The sequence below is a fragment of the Pneumocystis jirovecii genome, assembly GCF_001477535.1.
Source record: "Pneumocystis jirovecii RU7 chromosome Unknown supercont1.2, whole genome shotgun sequence".
In the NCBI taxonomy this organism is placed as follows: Eukaryota; Fungi; Ascomycota; class Pneumocystomycetes; order Pneumocystales; family Pneumocystaceae; genus Pneumocystis; species Pneumocystis jirovecii.
Genome location: NW_017264776.1, coordinates 147,544 through 162,571, shown reverse-complemented (window position 1 = coordinate 162,571; position 15,028 = coordinate 147,544). Strand labels below are relative to the sequence as shown.

The 15,028-nt window shown below is 34.3% G+C and overlaps 8 protein-coding genes and 1 non-coding gene across 9 annotated transcripts; 3 read left to right on the top strand and 6 right to left on the bottom strand.

The window, feature by feature from the left end:
- Positions 1-149: 149 nt before the first annotated feature.
- T551_00397 (uncharacterized protein) lies at positions 150-1,449 on the bottom strand. The gene is made up of 3 exons (XM_018372664.1): positions 1,028-1,449; positions 532-981; positions 150-490 (listed from the first exon to the last, which is right to left on the bottom strand). The coding sequence occupies exons 1-3, from the start codon at positions 1,409-1,411 to the stop codon at positions 161-163; spliced, it is 1,164 nt and encodes a 387-aa protein (XP_018230998.1). The 5' UTR covers positions 1,412-1,449; the 3' UTR covers positions 150-160.
- A 74-nt stretch (positions 1,450-1,523) lies between these two features.
- Positions 1,524-1,868, bottom strand: T551_00396 (uncharacterized protein; the record flags this gene model as incomplete). Its single annotated transcript, XM_018372663.1, has 2 exons — positions 1,524-1,685; positions 1,746-1,868. The coding sequence occupies 2 exons, from the start codon at positions 1,866-1,868 to the stop codon at positions 1,524-1,526; spliced, it is 285 nt and encodes a 94-aa protein (XP_018230997.1).
- A 213-nt stretch (positions 1,869-2,081) lies between these two features.
- On the bottom strand, positions 2,082-4,059 carry T551_00395 (uncharacterized protein; the record flags this gene model as incomplete). Its single annotated transcript, XM_018372662.1, has 7 exons — positions 2,082-2,213; positions 2,256-2,506; positions 2,553-3,110; positions 3,154-3,217; positions 3,265-3,531; positions 3,580-3,837; positions 3,886-4,059. 7 exons carry the CDS (start codon positions 4,057-4,059, stop codon positions 2,082-2,084), a joined length of 1,704 nt encoding a protein of 567 aa, XP_018230996.1.
- Positions 4,060-4,551: 492 nt separating this feature from the next.
- Positions 4,552-6,728, top strand: T551_00394 (uncharacterized protein; the record flags this gene model as incomplete). Its single annotated transcript, XM_018372661.1, has 4 exons — positions 4,552-5,095; positions 5,131-5,557; positions 5,598-5,910; positions 5,955-6,728. The coding sequence occupies 4 exons, from the start codon at positions 4,552-4,554 to the stop codon at positions 6,726-6,728; spliced, it is 2,058 nt and encodes a 685-aa protein (XP_018230995.1).
- Positions 6,729-6,929: 201 nt separating this feature from the next.
- On the top strand, positions 6,930-8,383 carry T551_00393 (uncharacterized protein; the record flags this gene model as incomplete). Its single annotated transcript, XM_018372660.1, has 3 exons — positions 6,930-7,256; positions 7,308-7,691; positions 7,733-8,383. 3 exons carry the CDS (start codon positions 6,930-6,932, stop codon positions 8,381-8,383), a joined length of 1,362 nt encoding a protein of 453 aa, XP_018230994.1.
- Positions 8,384-8,970: 587 nt separating this feature from the next.
- T551_00392 (DNA repair protein rad18) lies at positions 8,971-9,818 on the bottom strand (the record flags this gene model as incomplete). The annotated part of the gene is made up of 2 exons (XM_018372659.1): positions 8,971-9,523; positions 9,562-9,818. 2 exons carry the CDS (start codon positions 9,816-9,818, stop codon positions 8,971-8,973), a joined length of 810 nt encoding a protein of 269 aa, XP_018230993.1.
- A 10-nt stretch (positions 9,819-9,828) lies between these two features.
- T551_05003 lies at positions 9,829-9,924 on the bottom strand. Its single transcript has one exon. It is a non-coding gene; the product is annotated as a tRNA-Met (tRNA).
- Positions 9,925-11,105: 1,181 nt separating this feature from the next.
- T551_00391 (uncharacterized protein) lies at positions 11,106-11,388 on the bottom strand (the record flags this gene model as incomplete). Its single annotated transcript, XM_018372658.1, is given in 5 exon segments — positions 11,106-11,170; positions 11,194-11,254; positions 11,273-11,317; positions 11,331-11,339; positions 11,353-11,388. 5 exon segments carry the CDS (start codon positions 11,386-11,388, stop codon positions 11,106-11,108), a joined length of 216 nt encoding a protein of 71 aa, XP_018230992.1.
- Positions 11,389-11,406: 18 nt separating this feature from the next.
- T551_00390 (MCM DNA helicase complex subunit MCM6) lies at positions 11,407-14,657 on the top strand (the record flags this gene model as incomplete). Its single annotated transcript, XM_018372657.1, has 7 exons — positions 11,407-11,588; positions 11,629-11,803; positions 12,179-12,550; positions 12,601-12,740; positions 12,790-13,365; positions 13,411-14,479; positions 14,526-14,657. 7 exons carry the CDS (start codon positions 11,407-11,409, stop codon positions 14,655-14,657), a joined length of 2,646 nt encoding a protein of 881 aa, XP_018230991.1.
- Positions 14,658-15,028: the final 371 nt, after the last annotated feature.

Sequence of the window (15,028 nt, the reverse complement as noted above, 5' to 3'; positions counted from 1 at the left end):
TCTTTCATTTATTTTTATCAGCTTATCGTTTATGTTAAATCGTGAAATATAATTTATTTATAAATAAGTTGTTATCTATATAAAAGATAAGAATTGTAGCTTACTTAAAATATTAAAATATGATTATTTTGATATTTTGTTAAGAGCTTTTGTATTTTTGTTATATGTCTTTGAAAAAAGAAATCATGTTAGGATCAGCATTCATCAGTGCTTGAAAATCTTTATCTAATTCAGTTCCCATTATCTTTTTCAATGCTTTTATACAGTAATTTAATTCTTTTTTTATTTCATCTATAAGACTACCTTTTTGTGATTGTATATTTAGCCAACAGAAACATATACCTTTTAAGATTGTTGGATGATAAGGACCTATTCTTGGCCAACAAACGCATATTATTGTTTTTAATGCCTTTGATGCTTCAACAAGTTGTTGAAGATGATTCAGTTGAAAAGAATTTTCTAAAACAGAGGAAACAAGAGGGATTAACATCTTTTCAAAAGTTAAAAATAATAGAAAAGAAATTTTATCACCTTAATATGTTTCGTTGCATAGATTCCCATCATATTTACGAGTTTTCTCGTATATTCCATAAATAATATAACCATATCAGGCTGTTCTCCTGAATAAAGCATACCATTGAACACGCCAGCATAAATAATTTTATCGTAAAGTTTCACTCTTTGACTTTTTGACTCTGGTTGTATTAAAAGTGCAAGCATTATAAGATTATTCAGTGATGTTTTTAATAAAGGAATAGAAATAGTGACATGAATTGAAGGTGGATGATATGAAAGACATTGAATAAGTTGTTCCCAAAAAAGATTTCCAATCCCTGTCTTTTCAACAAATACATTATCACATTTTGATAACAAATGGTGAAGACAACGTGTACTTTTAAGTTTAAAATTAGGATTTGCATCTTCTAAAAGTATTACTAGAGGTGGAATTATAAGGAAAAAGTTATTTTCAATTATTTCTTTCTATATTTAAATTCAATAAGTATATTTTTTTTTTTTAATTTTTTACCTGACACACTGAAAGTGTCCATTCAAGAATAGATGCACATTCTACTTTTTCTGTTTTCCAAGGTTCTATTTTAGAGTCTTCCAACGCTGAATATATATTTTCATATCTTGTGTATATAGTTTTTTCACTTTCTGGTTTTTTATAACGAGCAAAAGAATATTTATTTTTATGAAATGAGAAATATGGGCGAATACCATCCATTAAAATCCGTATAAGAACTTCTTTGGTGATTAAATTGCTTTTCCAAGTCTCTAGTATTCGTGAAGAAATAATATAGTTATCTTCTGATGTCCAAGGATCTGTTTTAATTTGATATGTTGCTAATACTTGAGTTATTTTGTCATTAATCTGAGAATTTGTTGCTAAAAAAGTAAAAAATGACATTAAAATTTCTACACATTGTAGACAAATATTTATAAAATAATTGCGTGTCTTTCTGAGTTCTTTAGATACATTTTCTATATGAATTAATTCAGATCATATTGTTTTCCAAATATTATTTACCTAAGGCGTCATATTGTATTTCTTCTTCTAATGGTCGCATCAATTTACATAATAACATCATTATGTTTATCACTTTATCTTTATTATGAGATTCTTCGTCCTTAAGACAACTTTTTTTTAAAATACAAAGAATATGTTCCATTTTATGAATTTTCTACTTATATATTATTTTTTAAAAAAAAAGATACACAATTATATGCATAAAAAGAAGTACCTTTTCTAATAAATCTTCATCTTTCGGCATTTTTTCTGCTAATTTTGTGCAGTCAATTTCTTCTAATATAATAATTGATTCTATAGACTTTACTAAGTCATTTTCTTCAGATTTTAGGTCCATATTTAAAAAAAAAATTCATAAAGCAATGTTTTCATTGAAAAGAATCTATTTTCTCTTGATTTAACATTATTTTTATTATTACAAAATTTATAATTTGGAAAACTACTTATCAGATTACGAATAATCTTTTATCTCGACCAAATGCTAATAATTTACAAGAACTGTAAAAAACAAAGTTTATGATATAATTAAAAGTAATTAATGAAAATTTTATTATAAAGTAATTTGTTTAAGACATTGCTCTTTTGTACCTTTTGGGTTTTCTAATTGCCATCGAATGATTTGTTCAATTGCAATACCTATTTGTGGACCTTTTAATCCTAATGTTTCTGAAAGAACGTGTCCCTATATGTGTTAATTGATATAAAAAAATATAAAGAATAATACATTTATAAGAGGTTGTATAGAGTATACGTTCTGTAAATTTTCTTGATGGATCTGATCAAGAAGATTTTTATATCTAAAGAAAATAGATTGTTTTTTACTAACTAAAGTATTAATAATTGACATAATTTCTATTTCATTTTGATTGGACATTAATGTATCTATATTTGATAAATATAGAGTTATTATATCGTCTATTAGTCCAAGGAAAATAGCAAATGGCCAATTTTTTTTCACAAGACGAATGAAAAGTCCTAAGTGAATTAAAATAAGATAGAATTTTTTAAACAAAATTAATACCTAAAGATAATCTATTTACATTTCCGTTCATACATTCATGTGATATTTTTTGTGCATCCTGAAAATAAGTAAAACTATCTTCAACAACATGAGTAATTATGTTGCTCATTTTTAGTGCATCTCGAACTATGATAGCTGAACATTGAGTATCTACTTTCTTAATTTTAATAGTTTGATTTTTCCAGGGTATAAGAATGCATAGAAGCCATGGAATTATATTATTTTTTGTTTCTCCTAAAAGACTCATATATGCTTTAAAAGGATGAGTCTGAATGTGTTTTAAAATTTCAGTTAGAGAATATTTTGATAAATACGTTATATTTAAATTTTGATTTAATTTATTTTGTGATTCATTTTCTAATTCATTTTTTGAATTATTATTTATTGTATTCGTTAATTTGTCTTTTGATTGATCATACATTATCCACTTCACAAGTTCAAGTACTGGTAAAATCATTTTCATATTATTTTTCGGTTTTCCAAGAATTTCTGTTGCAAATATATTTTCATATAGTCCAAGCTCATGGATTAAAATAAGAGAGCTATATGGGTCTGGACCTATATTTTTTCAACAATAAATTATAACTATAGAAAATCAAACCTTTCAGCATTTTTTCTAATTCTACACCTATACGCTCTTTACTTATTTTTATTAATAATGATTTCTAGCATTAGTTAAAAACATAAAAAAGTTAAATATATAATTTTTTACTTTAATTTCTGGATGCATCATAGCAAGCTTTACTTCTGAATCAATTTTAAACCCAAAACGACTAGCAAATCTAATACATCGCAAAATTCTTAATGGGTCATCTTCGAATGTAGAATAAGGCTTCAGAGGAGTAACTATTTTTTTTAATTTTATATCCTTAAGGCCTCGTTTTGTAAAATCCTCAATTTGAGATGTATGCAAATTATAAAATAATGCGTTTATTGTACAATCTCTTCTCAACGCATCCTCTTCAGGAGTCCCAAATTCCTTATGCATATTGTTAATTCTTTTTTTATTCTATTATATAGTGCTTACTATAATAGGAATACGGCTGTCAGAAGAGTACTTTTCAGACCTCAAATTAACAAAATCTATTCCAAAATCCATGATACGAGTCGTTGCTGTTTCCAAATGCTTTGATTTTTCAGGATTACGTTCAATTTTTGCAATATGAGGAAATTTTGTCAAAGAGCCCATATCCTTGCGAAGATAAGCACTTAAGTGCATAGCAAAGTCATATCCTGACATAGTATCAACAACAACATCAAGATCATGGCTTTCTATTCCAAGAAGCTAAAAAACATAAGCTTCTTTGTTTATCCCCCAAAATGCTAAAAAAACCTTATCCCGTACCCATCCTCCCGCAAATCTGAGTGTTACAGGTTTTCCCAAGCGTTTGCACTCTTCCGCTACCTGAAGAAGTAGGCTTTTAATAGAATTTTCGTTTTTATTAAGAATTATTTCCTCTGAAAAATCATCTAAAGAAACGCCTGTTTTGGGCGATTGGTTGCACATTTTGACACCGTTTTTTTTGGAAATGAATCTTAAATATTTTTCATATATTTTTACACTGTCAAAGGCTTTTTTTCTTTGCAAAAGAGCCCACCTCAGAGAATATAAATACATTCATTAATATCGACGTTGAGATGAGGTTAGAATATTTTAACTGTTTCCATGGTTACAATCTTACTGATGCAGTCTGCCCATACTAAGATTTCTAAGAGCAATAAGCTTCCAAGTGTTGCTGATAACTAAGTAGCTGGATCTTTAAGAGGTCTTTGATACAACAAAAGTTGTCCATTTACAAATAACTAGAATTATCCCATTAACCGGCACTACTTTAAAAGCACAAATATACAAAAACTTTTATACTCCTATTTCATATAATTTCATATATAAATCATGTCTTTAGCACTGCGCCTTGCTAAGCTTGCCATGACAACATGTTGCCTTACCAACAATCCCTATGGCAACGTCATCGTCGAGATCACAACTTTAAAATTTGTGATGAAAAAAAGAGACAGTTTAAGTGGGCAAATTCAGTGTTTTTATGAGAAATCTGAGCAAGAAAAGCCACATTTTGCATCATCAAGCGTTGCACATTTGTTTTTACGTAGTTTTTTGCCACATATTGCAGTCCTTTCTTCAGAAGATGCAGATGGAGTTGCGATAGCAAAAGGATATAAATGTCTGACAGAGATGCTATCATTGTTTGGAGAAGATGAATCAGATGAATTGGTTGAGAATTCATTGATGGGTATCCGTTTTATGCCTCTGGAAAGACCGGCAAGTTCTTTTGAAGGCCAGCTTGGGTGGATAGAGGAGTGTATTGCTTATCATATGAATTTTTTAGAGCAAAATATGCAAAATAAAGGAGAAGAGTCTTTCCATGGATCTGATACAGTAAAAGGAGATTTAGTAGAAACAGTTGCAAGTTTGAAGCCATTAGATGTAGAGATTAAAAAAGATATTTCAATAGATGCATCAGTCAAGAAATTAGAAGATAAAATATTGTTTAAGGCATCTGATTCATCAGGACTTCTAAATAAAGGTGAGAAAGACTGGAAGAATTGATTAAAGGCTTAGTATTAGATGAAAACTTTACTGAATGCTTAGCACAATTAGATATCCTTGCTGAAGAGACGTCTTCACCGAATATATCATTGGAGGATCTTGAGTTGAAAAAGACACTTGAAAGTGATTTAAAGTCGAAAAAAGCCGCTTTTTGGGGAGATGTTCCACTAAAAACATCACTTAGAGACTCGTCTCTTGATTTATCATCTGCTTTTGATCTTTATTTCCGGTTGTTGACCTTTCTTCCTCCTTCTGCACATGAATCTTTTAGTCATCCTGTTGCCTGTATTTTTGCAGTCTCATCTTATAGTCCAGCACCACTTAAGGCACTTGAGTTGCTTTTAGAACAACGATCGCATATGTCTCTTCCATCGTACATTGATCTTAGTTATTTACAGATATATCTTTTTATACATGACGATGCTCATGATTTTGAAAAGTATACTTTTATGTTTTAGAAACTTTTTCTCATTTTTTAGGTCATTACAGGTTTTTCAAACTATTCAACGGACTTTTGGAGCACATGCTTATCTTATTAAATTGTCTTCAGTAGAGAAAGTATTGAAAGAACCACAATATATGCAAATTTTGGAACAAAAAAGTTTTTGGAATATGCCTTTTAATATACCTGAAGATACTCAATATTTATTTCGTGATTATATTAACTTTTCTAATCAATATCATGGTTTGTCGAACGAAGACATGTCTTCTATTCGTGCATTTGTAAAAGAATTAATTTCTCGAAGCATCCTTCCTGTCATGAAATGCTCAGTTGATATTTGGAATGAGCAAGTAAATTCGTAAATTAGACGTAAATTTATATTAACTCTATGTAGCTTGTTGTTCCTCGTAAAGGATTCTCTGGAAGATTTTTTAATATCTCTAAACGTTATTTTGGTGCAGGAATAGCTCGTAACACAGCATCTTTACATCAGAATGGTAATTACGATATTACTACGTCGTCCTATCCCCCATCTTCTCCTGAAGCACAATTAAGAAAGCTTGCTGACTATGCTTTTATGCTTCATGATTGGAAATTCGCACAATCTATTTATGAACTTCTTAAGAAAGACTTTTTTGACGATAATGCGTGGAAATACTATGCAGGTGCACATGAAATGTCGACATTTTGTTTACTCTTACTTCCTATGCATTCAACAAAAATTAAAATTGAAACGATTGATTCTATGTTGGATACTTCTCTATACTCATATCTTTCACAATGCTCTTCACCTTTTTTTGCCTTACGTTGTATTATATTTGCTTCAGAACTCATGGCTTTGCGATCTAATAAAGCAAAAAATGACGCTGCTAGGTGGCTTATAAAGATTCTTGAATCTGGTATTGTTGGAAATGTCGTCGGTACACTCTTGACAGAACGGATTGCAACATATTTTGCGTCAGTAGAAACACATGGAGCCCTTAAATATGGTTCTCGTTACAAAAAAGCCGCTTTCTGGAAGGTACTCGCTGCCGAAGCCTGGCTACGTATTGGAAAAAAATATCTTGCTCAGCAATCACTCGAGGACGCAATGATAGTATATCAAAATACACAGTGGCCTGGAATAAAGGCATTCATGGATACCTTGCTGCAGGCGGCACATACTTAAAATCGTTTATTTCTTTGCATTTTGTTTTCTTAACAATGTTGTCTATTTTTTCATACATTTTCAGGTATTCAAACAAAAACTATTAACACTAGATTTACTTATATTTATAGCTATTTTTATGTATTTTTTTTAATATGTTTTTTTGCTTGTTTGTTTAGCACAATTTACTTTCCACTTCATCGATCATTATCAACAATTGATATGGCAGAGGAATTATCTCAAAATCAGAAAACAGAACAAAAACCATTTGAAAAAGGATGTCTTTTAATAGAATTTATCCTTAACCGTTGTGAATTTACAGTATCTCGTCTTCCATCACTTTATTCCGACTTTTCTGTCTTAAAAGAATCAAATCCTGATGGATACAAAGCAAATGTTTGTGCATGGAAATATGCACTTCAGGAGGCTGTTTGGGCCGGTAGAATCACTTGGAGAGACGATTATCTTGTTATTTACTGTGATAACAAGCTTTTTGCTTCGCTTTATACAGCAAAATATGGCACTCCTTTAGGCATAGTAGAAACAATGGTTTTTTGTTTTTTAAGACCAAAATAAGCACTTGGCTAACTAATTGAACAGGAGGAGGCATTGTCTAGTGGTGACTGGGTGCGTCTGGATTGTTTTTTGAAGAAGAAAAAGCCTATTTACGCTTATCTTGTTTCGTTTTTGTCTGGCATGATCACCTGGACTTTGCGAGGAATCGGCATCTTGGGCCGCAAAAACCACCGTTTCAACACTGTCTGTGTGATCATGCAGCACGTTGAGTGTGCTTCTAATGCCTTTCTTGCTTTAGTTCAAGATAGAACAATGTACAGTGACCATATTTATACTTTCGACGAACTTCTTTCCTGTTTTTCCGATAAAATACTTCCTTCTCGCACCCTTTCTAAACTAGACATTCAAATTATTGTTTATTATCTTTCAGCTTACAAAAAGGAAATTTGCACCTGTTCAAACGGCCAAGTCCTTTTCTTTCTCTTGTCACCTCTCTTAACCTCTCATAGGTCATTAAATTAAAGAGTAAAACTAAACCTGTCGCTGATGATGTCAATCAAACCGATATACTGGTTTCAAATCTCAAAACCGTCCGCAACCAGCTCCAACTCCTTGTCACCATGCTCACCGATAACGTTTCTAAGCTAGACGAGACCGTCAAGGCTGCCGTCAAAACTAAAAACAAGGCTTTGGCCCTCTTCCACCTTCGTTCCAGAAAATCTTCTGAATCCACCTTGGAAAAAAGGCTCCAAGCCCTTGAACAGATCAAAGAAATGCTTTCCAAAATCGACGAGGCTGCTTTCAATCTCGATGTCCTTAATTCAATGAAATCTGGGTCCGATGTTCTCGATGTCTTTCTCAAGAACATTGGCGGCTTCGAAAATGTCAATGTCGTCATTGAGAGAGCCAGAATGCTTTCTTGTGAGCTTAAAGATATAGGAAAAGTTCTTGGCGAGGTCGATCTCTCCGAGATCTCTGATGCACAGATCGAACAGGAGTTCGAGGCTCTTCTCCGTGCCTTTGATAGCTCCAATATCAAAGACACGGCCTCTGATGCCGTTTCTTCTCTTCTTTCTCAGATCGATCATCTCCCTCCGTCCTCTATCGATCCCTCTGTCTCCTGCTCTCCTTCCAGAAAACCTATCAAGGTAATTGAGTAATTATTAAGCAATCCTACTTGTCTCACATATATTTTTTCTTAACCCTCTTTTAATCATGTTTTTAACCCTGTCAAGGACTCTCTTAGCTCTGCAGGCATTCATTGGGCCTTTGAACCTCAGTTTGGCCTTTCATTAACCTTGTTTCAATCTGTGCTTAGCTGCTTCATAATTTTGTTGTATATTATTACCATAGATTTCTGCTGTATACTATTGCTCTATCGTCGCTATAGATTGCCCTGCCCACCTTTATCGATACACACTATACATACACTATACACACTGTATACACACTGTATACACAAAAGCACGTCAATGCACTCTTCTGCGTGTATATACATACATATACACATTGTATATACTGCATTACTGCACTGCACTCATTGTACCACTGTTTCGCCCAGGCACTGTTGCCTAGCAACTGTTACCTTGGTTACAAAACTGTACTTGGCCTCCATTAAAGCAAGCTAACCCCACACCTCAAGCATATCTCATAGCATAAATATAGACATAAACACAAGTGAGTATAACTATACCTATATACATACAATACGTATAGTATAAGCACATTGGTAACTGCTGCTTTTGCACTATATGTTTGGCTCTGTCTTTGTGTTTTCTGTGCTTTGTTCCGTCTCTCTCTCTGTGTGCTTGCAGTCGCTACTTGAGGACACACATGTATCCTTAATAGATTGACGCGCACTCGACGCGAGCTGCGCGAACGCGTCGCGGTGTGTCCGCAGCCACGAGTCACGTGCAACCTCGCGAATACTTGGCTGCAGAGTACGTGCAGTGCGCTCCCAACGCTCGAGACGTCGTATAAGATCCGTACGGGTTAACGGGTGTTTTGCATCAGTATTTGCGTTCCATAAATTGATCCATTCTGCATGTCGCCGCTGAAGCATTGCTTTGTCGCCGGCTGTCCGCAGGCCAAGTGCCCGCAGCTCTGCACGCAGCCGTGTTTCCGTCCAAAGGGCGTAATTAACACGTGGCAGCTTGGCAGGCCGCGGGACACTGCCTGCCAGGCAGGCATTGACGTGTACCTGTGCGTCTGCCTCGTCGACAGCCCGTCCACACACGGGACACTCGACACGGGGACAGCAGAAACCCGTCTGCACAGAGCAGACGCTGTCAAAAGCAGGTCTGCACAGTCAGCAGAGCCACAGGCACTCATAACACACCTTCCACGTATATACGCCTCAATTGCATCCTCAACTGCTGTATTTTTACGCAACCGCTGCTCATCCTCTGTATGCCGACATACCGGGCATCGTCCATCGTCTACGAGGACCCGTCGGATACATAGTGAGCAAAATGTATGGCTGCAGCCAGTAATAACTGGCGCAGTCATAAGATCTTTGCAGATCTGGCACCGCAAAGCGTCTTCAAGCGCCTCAAGAGCACTCAGCGCTTGCTGAGAGGGCAATCTAGAGTTCATAGAAAAAAAGTGCCCTCAGTGAGGCTCGAACTCACGACCCCGGGATGGCTGCAGGTGGGCCCGCAGTGTATGAGACCCGTATCATAACCAGCTAGACCATGAGGGCGTTTGGGCGGGAGATGGCAGTGAAGGTTAAAAGGCTACTAGTATGTACAGTGTATAGTATGAAATATATCGTGGCAATGTATAATATGTAAATGGGTCATATGGAAAGGTGTATACAGCAACAGATTGCTGTTTAGTACGCAGTATAAGTGCAGTGTAGTTGTATTGTAGTATACTTCAGTTTCATGAGGTTGGGCAGTGGACGGGTAACTATAGCTACCATGTAACCATAGTTACCAGCAGCACACCAGTGTACTGTATATGCCTGCGTAGATGCGTGTATGTATACTGTATATAGTGTATATAGTGTATATAGTGTATACAGTGCATGGGAGAGGGGGCGGCGTATAGAGTGTATATACAGCCTATATAGCACTCAGAGTAGATATAACGTGCACACTATATACATACTGTGCATGTATAATATATACCACACATGCCCTAGATAGGCCATGTTGCCGTGTATATGTGTATATAACGTGTATTGTATATATAGTATATATATGTACAGTGTGTATATAGGGAAATAGCGCGGTTATAAGGCGTATAGGGCGCATAAGGTGTATAAGTGTATGTATAATGTATGCAACGTGCATACGGTATATAGCAGAGTGCAAAACGTATATACTGCGCATACAGTACAGATATGCTCTGTATATACAGCGTATATAGCGTATACAGCACATAAAGCATGTATGCACTCTGTATACGGTTTCTGCACAGCAGAGTGATGGGTGCAGGTGTGGGACGGATATAAACCGTTTGCACTGCATACATTGCATGAGTGTGTATATAGTGTGTATATGCTCTGTATAGCGTATATACAATTCAGATATGGCATATATAGTGTATACAGTGCATATAGTGTACTATGCAAGTGTATGCATTGTATGTGCACAGTGCACAATATATGCACAGTGCATTATGCTATATGCTGTGCTATGTGTTGTATGTTATATATTGTGCATATACTGTATGTTGTACCACACATACATTTGCAGCATATATAATGTATCCACCGTACATATGTGATGCATACTAATGTATATAACATATACAGAGCATCTAATTTGTACTAATATACCAATATGCATGTATAATACTGCTGTTTTTGATACACACTTATATGTACTGCACCGTATATATGTGTAAGAGTATATGTTACGGTGCACACAGGTGTTTTCAAACTGCACACACCGTATTAACAGCTGCACACATAGGCTTAATTACTGCATATAACGCTTCAACTAGTATATATAGCCTTAATTACCCATATATAGGTTTAATTGCTGCATATATAGGTCTACAGATTTAATCAGCGTATATATAAGCTTAAAAAATATACATACAGGCTTAAACAGCGTATATATGAGCTTATTGGCACATGCACAGGTCTAATGAATATACATATAGAATCTTTAATATATACATAATAAGAACATAATAATACACTATATAGCGGCATAATACATAAAATGTAAATATGACAGACGGTATACAGGGATATGATCTGTCAAGCCAGCTTGCACAGGCAACACTTGACACACAGCAATCAGAAGCTGATATAACAAATCATTTGCCACGACGGCCACAGACAGCAATACCAAAGGTTATTGATATAACAGGTGAAAAAGTCCGGGAGAGTTTTGAAAGCTTCATTGAAAAGTATACATATAAGCAGCAGAATAAGGGCTTACAGAGATAGCTATATTGAGACAATAGATGGAGACACAGAAAATAAAGGACATCGGTATTATATTGAGCAGATCCACGGAATGCGTCTATATGAGGTGACGACGCTATATGTGGACTATATGCATATTCTTGGATTTGAAAATAGTGCGTTAGCAGAGGCACTTGTGGACCAGTATTATCGGTATGTTAAAACAGAGAGTATATGCACGCTGTATGCGCTGTATATGCGTTGTATATGCGTTATATATGCGGTATATATGCACTACATGTATAGCATATCCACATATAATACAATGTATACACTGTATACATTGTATATGTATAGTATGTGTTGTATATATGCAGTATATACAATATATACAGTGTATATTGTATATACAGTGCATCAGTAGAAGCAGCAGACGGGATTTGAGATATAGGGTCTTGTAAGGCTTAAAAGCATGATAGGAGTTTACAGCGCTTTATTAATGGTTTATTGTATTTTATTAACCAGTGCTGACCGCTATATTGGAATTTTAACAATGTTAGTATTTTTAATGTATGGAATGGTCTGCTGACAGTTAATTGGCGTTGGAATAATGTTTAGTAATACAGGGTTAATGGTTTGTGGCAGGTTTTTTCCTTTTCTGATGCGCGGGCTGCATCGTCTTGTAGAGCGCTATGAGCCAGCTTATTATCGCTCGACTATTTCTCAAACAACAAATAAGTCAAAAGTTTCTACAGATAAGACGTTTCATTTGGCATTTTATGGGTTTCCACTTGTTTCAAAAATCAGGGATCTCCGCGCGGACCGTATTGGCAAACTTAGCAGTGTTTCGGGTACAGTGACGCGGACAAGTGAAGTAAGACCTGAACTAAGCCGTGCAACATTTGTTTGTGAGGCATGTCGTGCAGTGGTGACAGAAGTAGAGCAAGTTTTTCGGTATACAGAGGTAAAAGAGGACCAAGAAGTATTTTTTTGTTTTTTGATAAGTTTTTGCAGCCATCACAATGTCCAAATGAAATTTGCAGGAATCAAAAGAGTTGGAGGCTAAATATTTCTCAATCAAGCTTTGTAGATTGGCAAAAAGTCAGAATTCAAGAAAATAACTCGGAAATACCAACAGGCAGTATGCCTCGGACGTAAGTGTATAAAGATACAGAAATTTGCATAGTTAAGTATAGATGTTAGTCTGGATGTTATTCTACGTGGGGAAATAGTTGAAAGAGTTAAAGCAGGAGACAAATGTCTTTTTACAGGGTCTTTAATTGTTATTCCTGATATATCTCAATTGGGTCTTCCTGGTATACGTCCAGAAGCGATGCGTAATACAAGAGGATCGGGTAGAGTTCGTGATGGGTTTGCTATTGAGGGTGTAACAGGCCTTAAGGCTCTGGGAGTGAGAGATTTGACATACCGTCTTGCATTTCTTGCTTGCATGGCACAGTCAATTGATCAACGGGATGGTACATATCTAGATGTACGTGGTGATAATGGTCAGGAAAAAGAACAGAATGCATTTTTGAATTCTCTTTCACAGACAGAGATTGATGAGTTAAAAAAAATGGTTCATACGGATCGTATATATTCTAGATTGGTTAATAGCATAGCACCTGCGATTTATGGCCATGAAATCATTAAAAAGGGTATTCTTTTGCAGCTTATGGGAGGCGTGCATAAAGTTACGCCAGAAGGTATTAATTTGAGAGGAGATATTAATATATGTATTGTAGGGGATCCTTCTACATCAAAATCTCAATTTTTAAGGTAATTTTTTTTCTTAAGCTATGAAGATTTTATAATACTAGTTAGATATGTTTGTGGATTTTTCCCTCGCACGGTTTATACCTCAGGAAAAGCATCATCTGCTGCTGGATTAACAGCAGCTGTTGTAAAAGACGAAGAAACAGGTGAATTTACGATAGAGGCAGGTGCATTGATGCTTGCTGATGATGGTATTTGTGCAATTGATGAATTCGATAAAATGGATATTTCTGATCAAGTTGCTATTCATGAAGCCATGGAGCAACAAACAATTTCTATTGCTAAAGCAGGGATTCATGTTACTTTGAATGCACGTACGTCTATTTTAGCAGCTGCAAATCCTGTGGGTGGTCGTTATAATCGCAAAGCAACGCTTCGTGCCAATATTCAAATGTCACCTCCTATTATGTCGAGATTCGATTTATTTTTTGTTATTCTTGACGAGTGTAATGAGGCAATAGATTTTAATTTAGCCCGACATATTGTCGAAACACATAGATTACGAGATAAAGCTATAAAACCTGAGTTTTCCACTGAGCAATTGCAAAGATATATTCGATATGCACGAACGTTTAAACCAAAGTTGACTCCAGAAGCTCAGATAGAGCTTGTTAAAAGATATAAAGAACTTAGAATTGATGATGCACAAGGCATGGGGAAAAATTCATATCGTATTACTGTGCGCCAACTAGAAAGCTTAATACGACTTAGTGAAGCCATTGCAAGAGCAAATTGTCTAGAAGATATAACTCCTGAGTTTGTAACTGAAGCATATAATCTTTTACGACAAAGTATAATATATATTGAAAGAGATGATGTAGGTTTAGATGATGACACAAAATACCCGTCTGGAACGAGTACGAATGATATAACAATGCCTGATTTAAATCTTCCTCCCAAGAAAGAAAAAACTAAAATTACATATGATAAATATGTTTCTATTTTAAATATGGTTATTAAACGACTAAAAGAAGAAGAGTTAAAGGATACGGAAGGAGTAGAAGAAGAAGATTTGATTCAATGGTATTTAGAACAAAAAGAAAATGAAATTTTAACAGAAGACGCTTTGGTTGCTGAAAATAGTTTGGTAAAGAAAGTTTTAAAGAAATTAGTTAAAGTATTAACAATTTTTTTTATTCTTTTAAATGTTAAATAATACATAGGATCATTATATTATGGAATTATATGATGAAACTATAGAAAATGAACAGGAAAAAACTGCTAAAAAAGTTTATGTGATACATCCTAACGCAGAGATTGATTTTTTAGATTCATTATCTACATCTACTACATGATATATACTGAAATTAAGAAATTTATTATGGAGAATCATAATTATATTATATGTTTATATTTCTATTTTTTATAAAAAATGTTTGATGAATCTTGAAAAGATAACTTGTAAAAATTTAAATATTCTATTCTATATCTTTATATTAAATATAAATTATAGAACATTAGGTTTTTGAAAATATGAATAAATTCAAAATTTTAGTATTTGAAAAATATAATATTTAGATGTATGAATTCTAGAATTATACAAGTTTAAATTTTCTAAATTTGAATTGCTAATTTATCTTAATTTGTGATAAAAAATGTAATGGATAGATGTTTTTTTAATTTAAGTTTTGAAGGTTATATTTTTAATATTGACTAATGACAGATC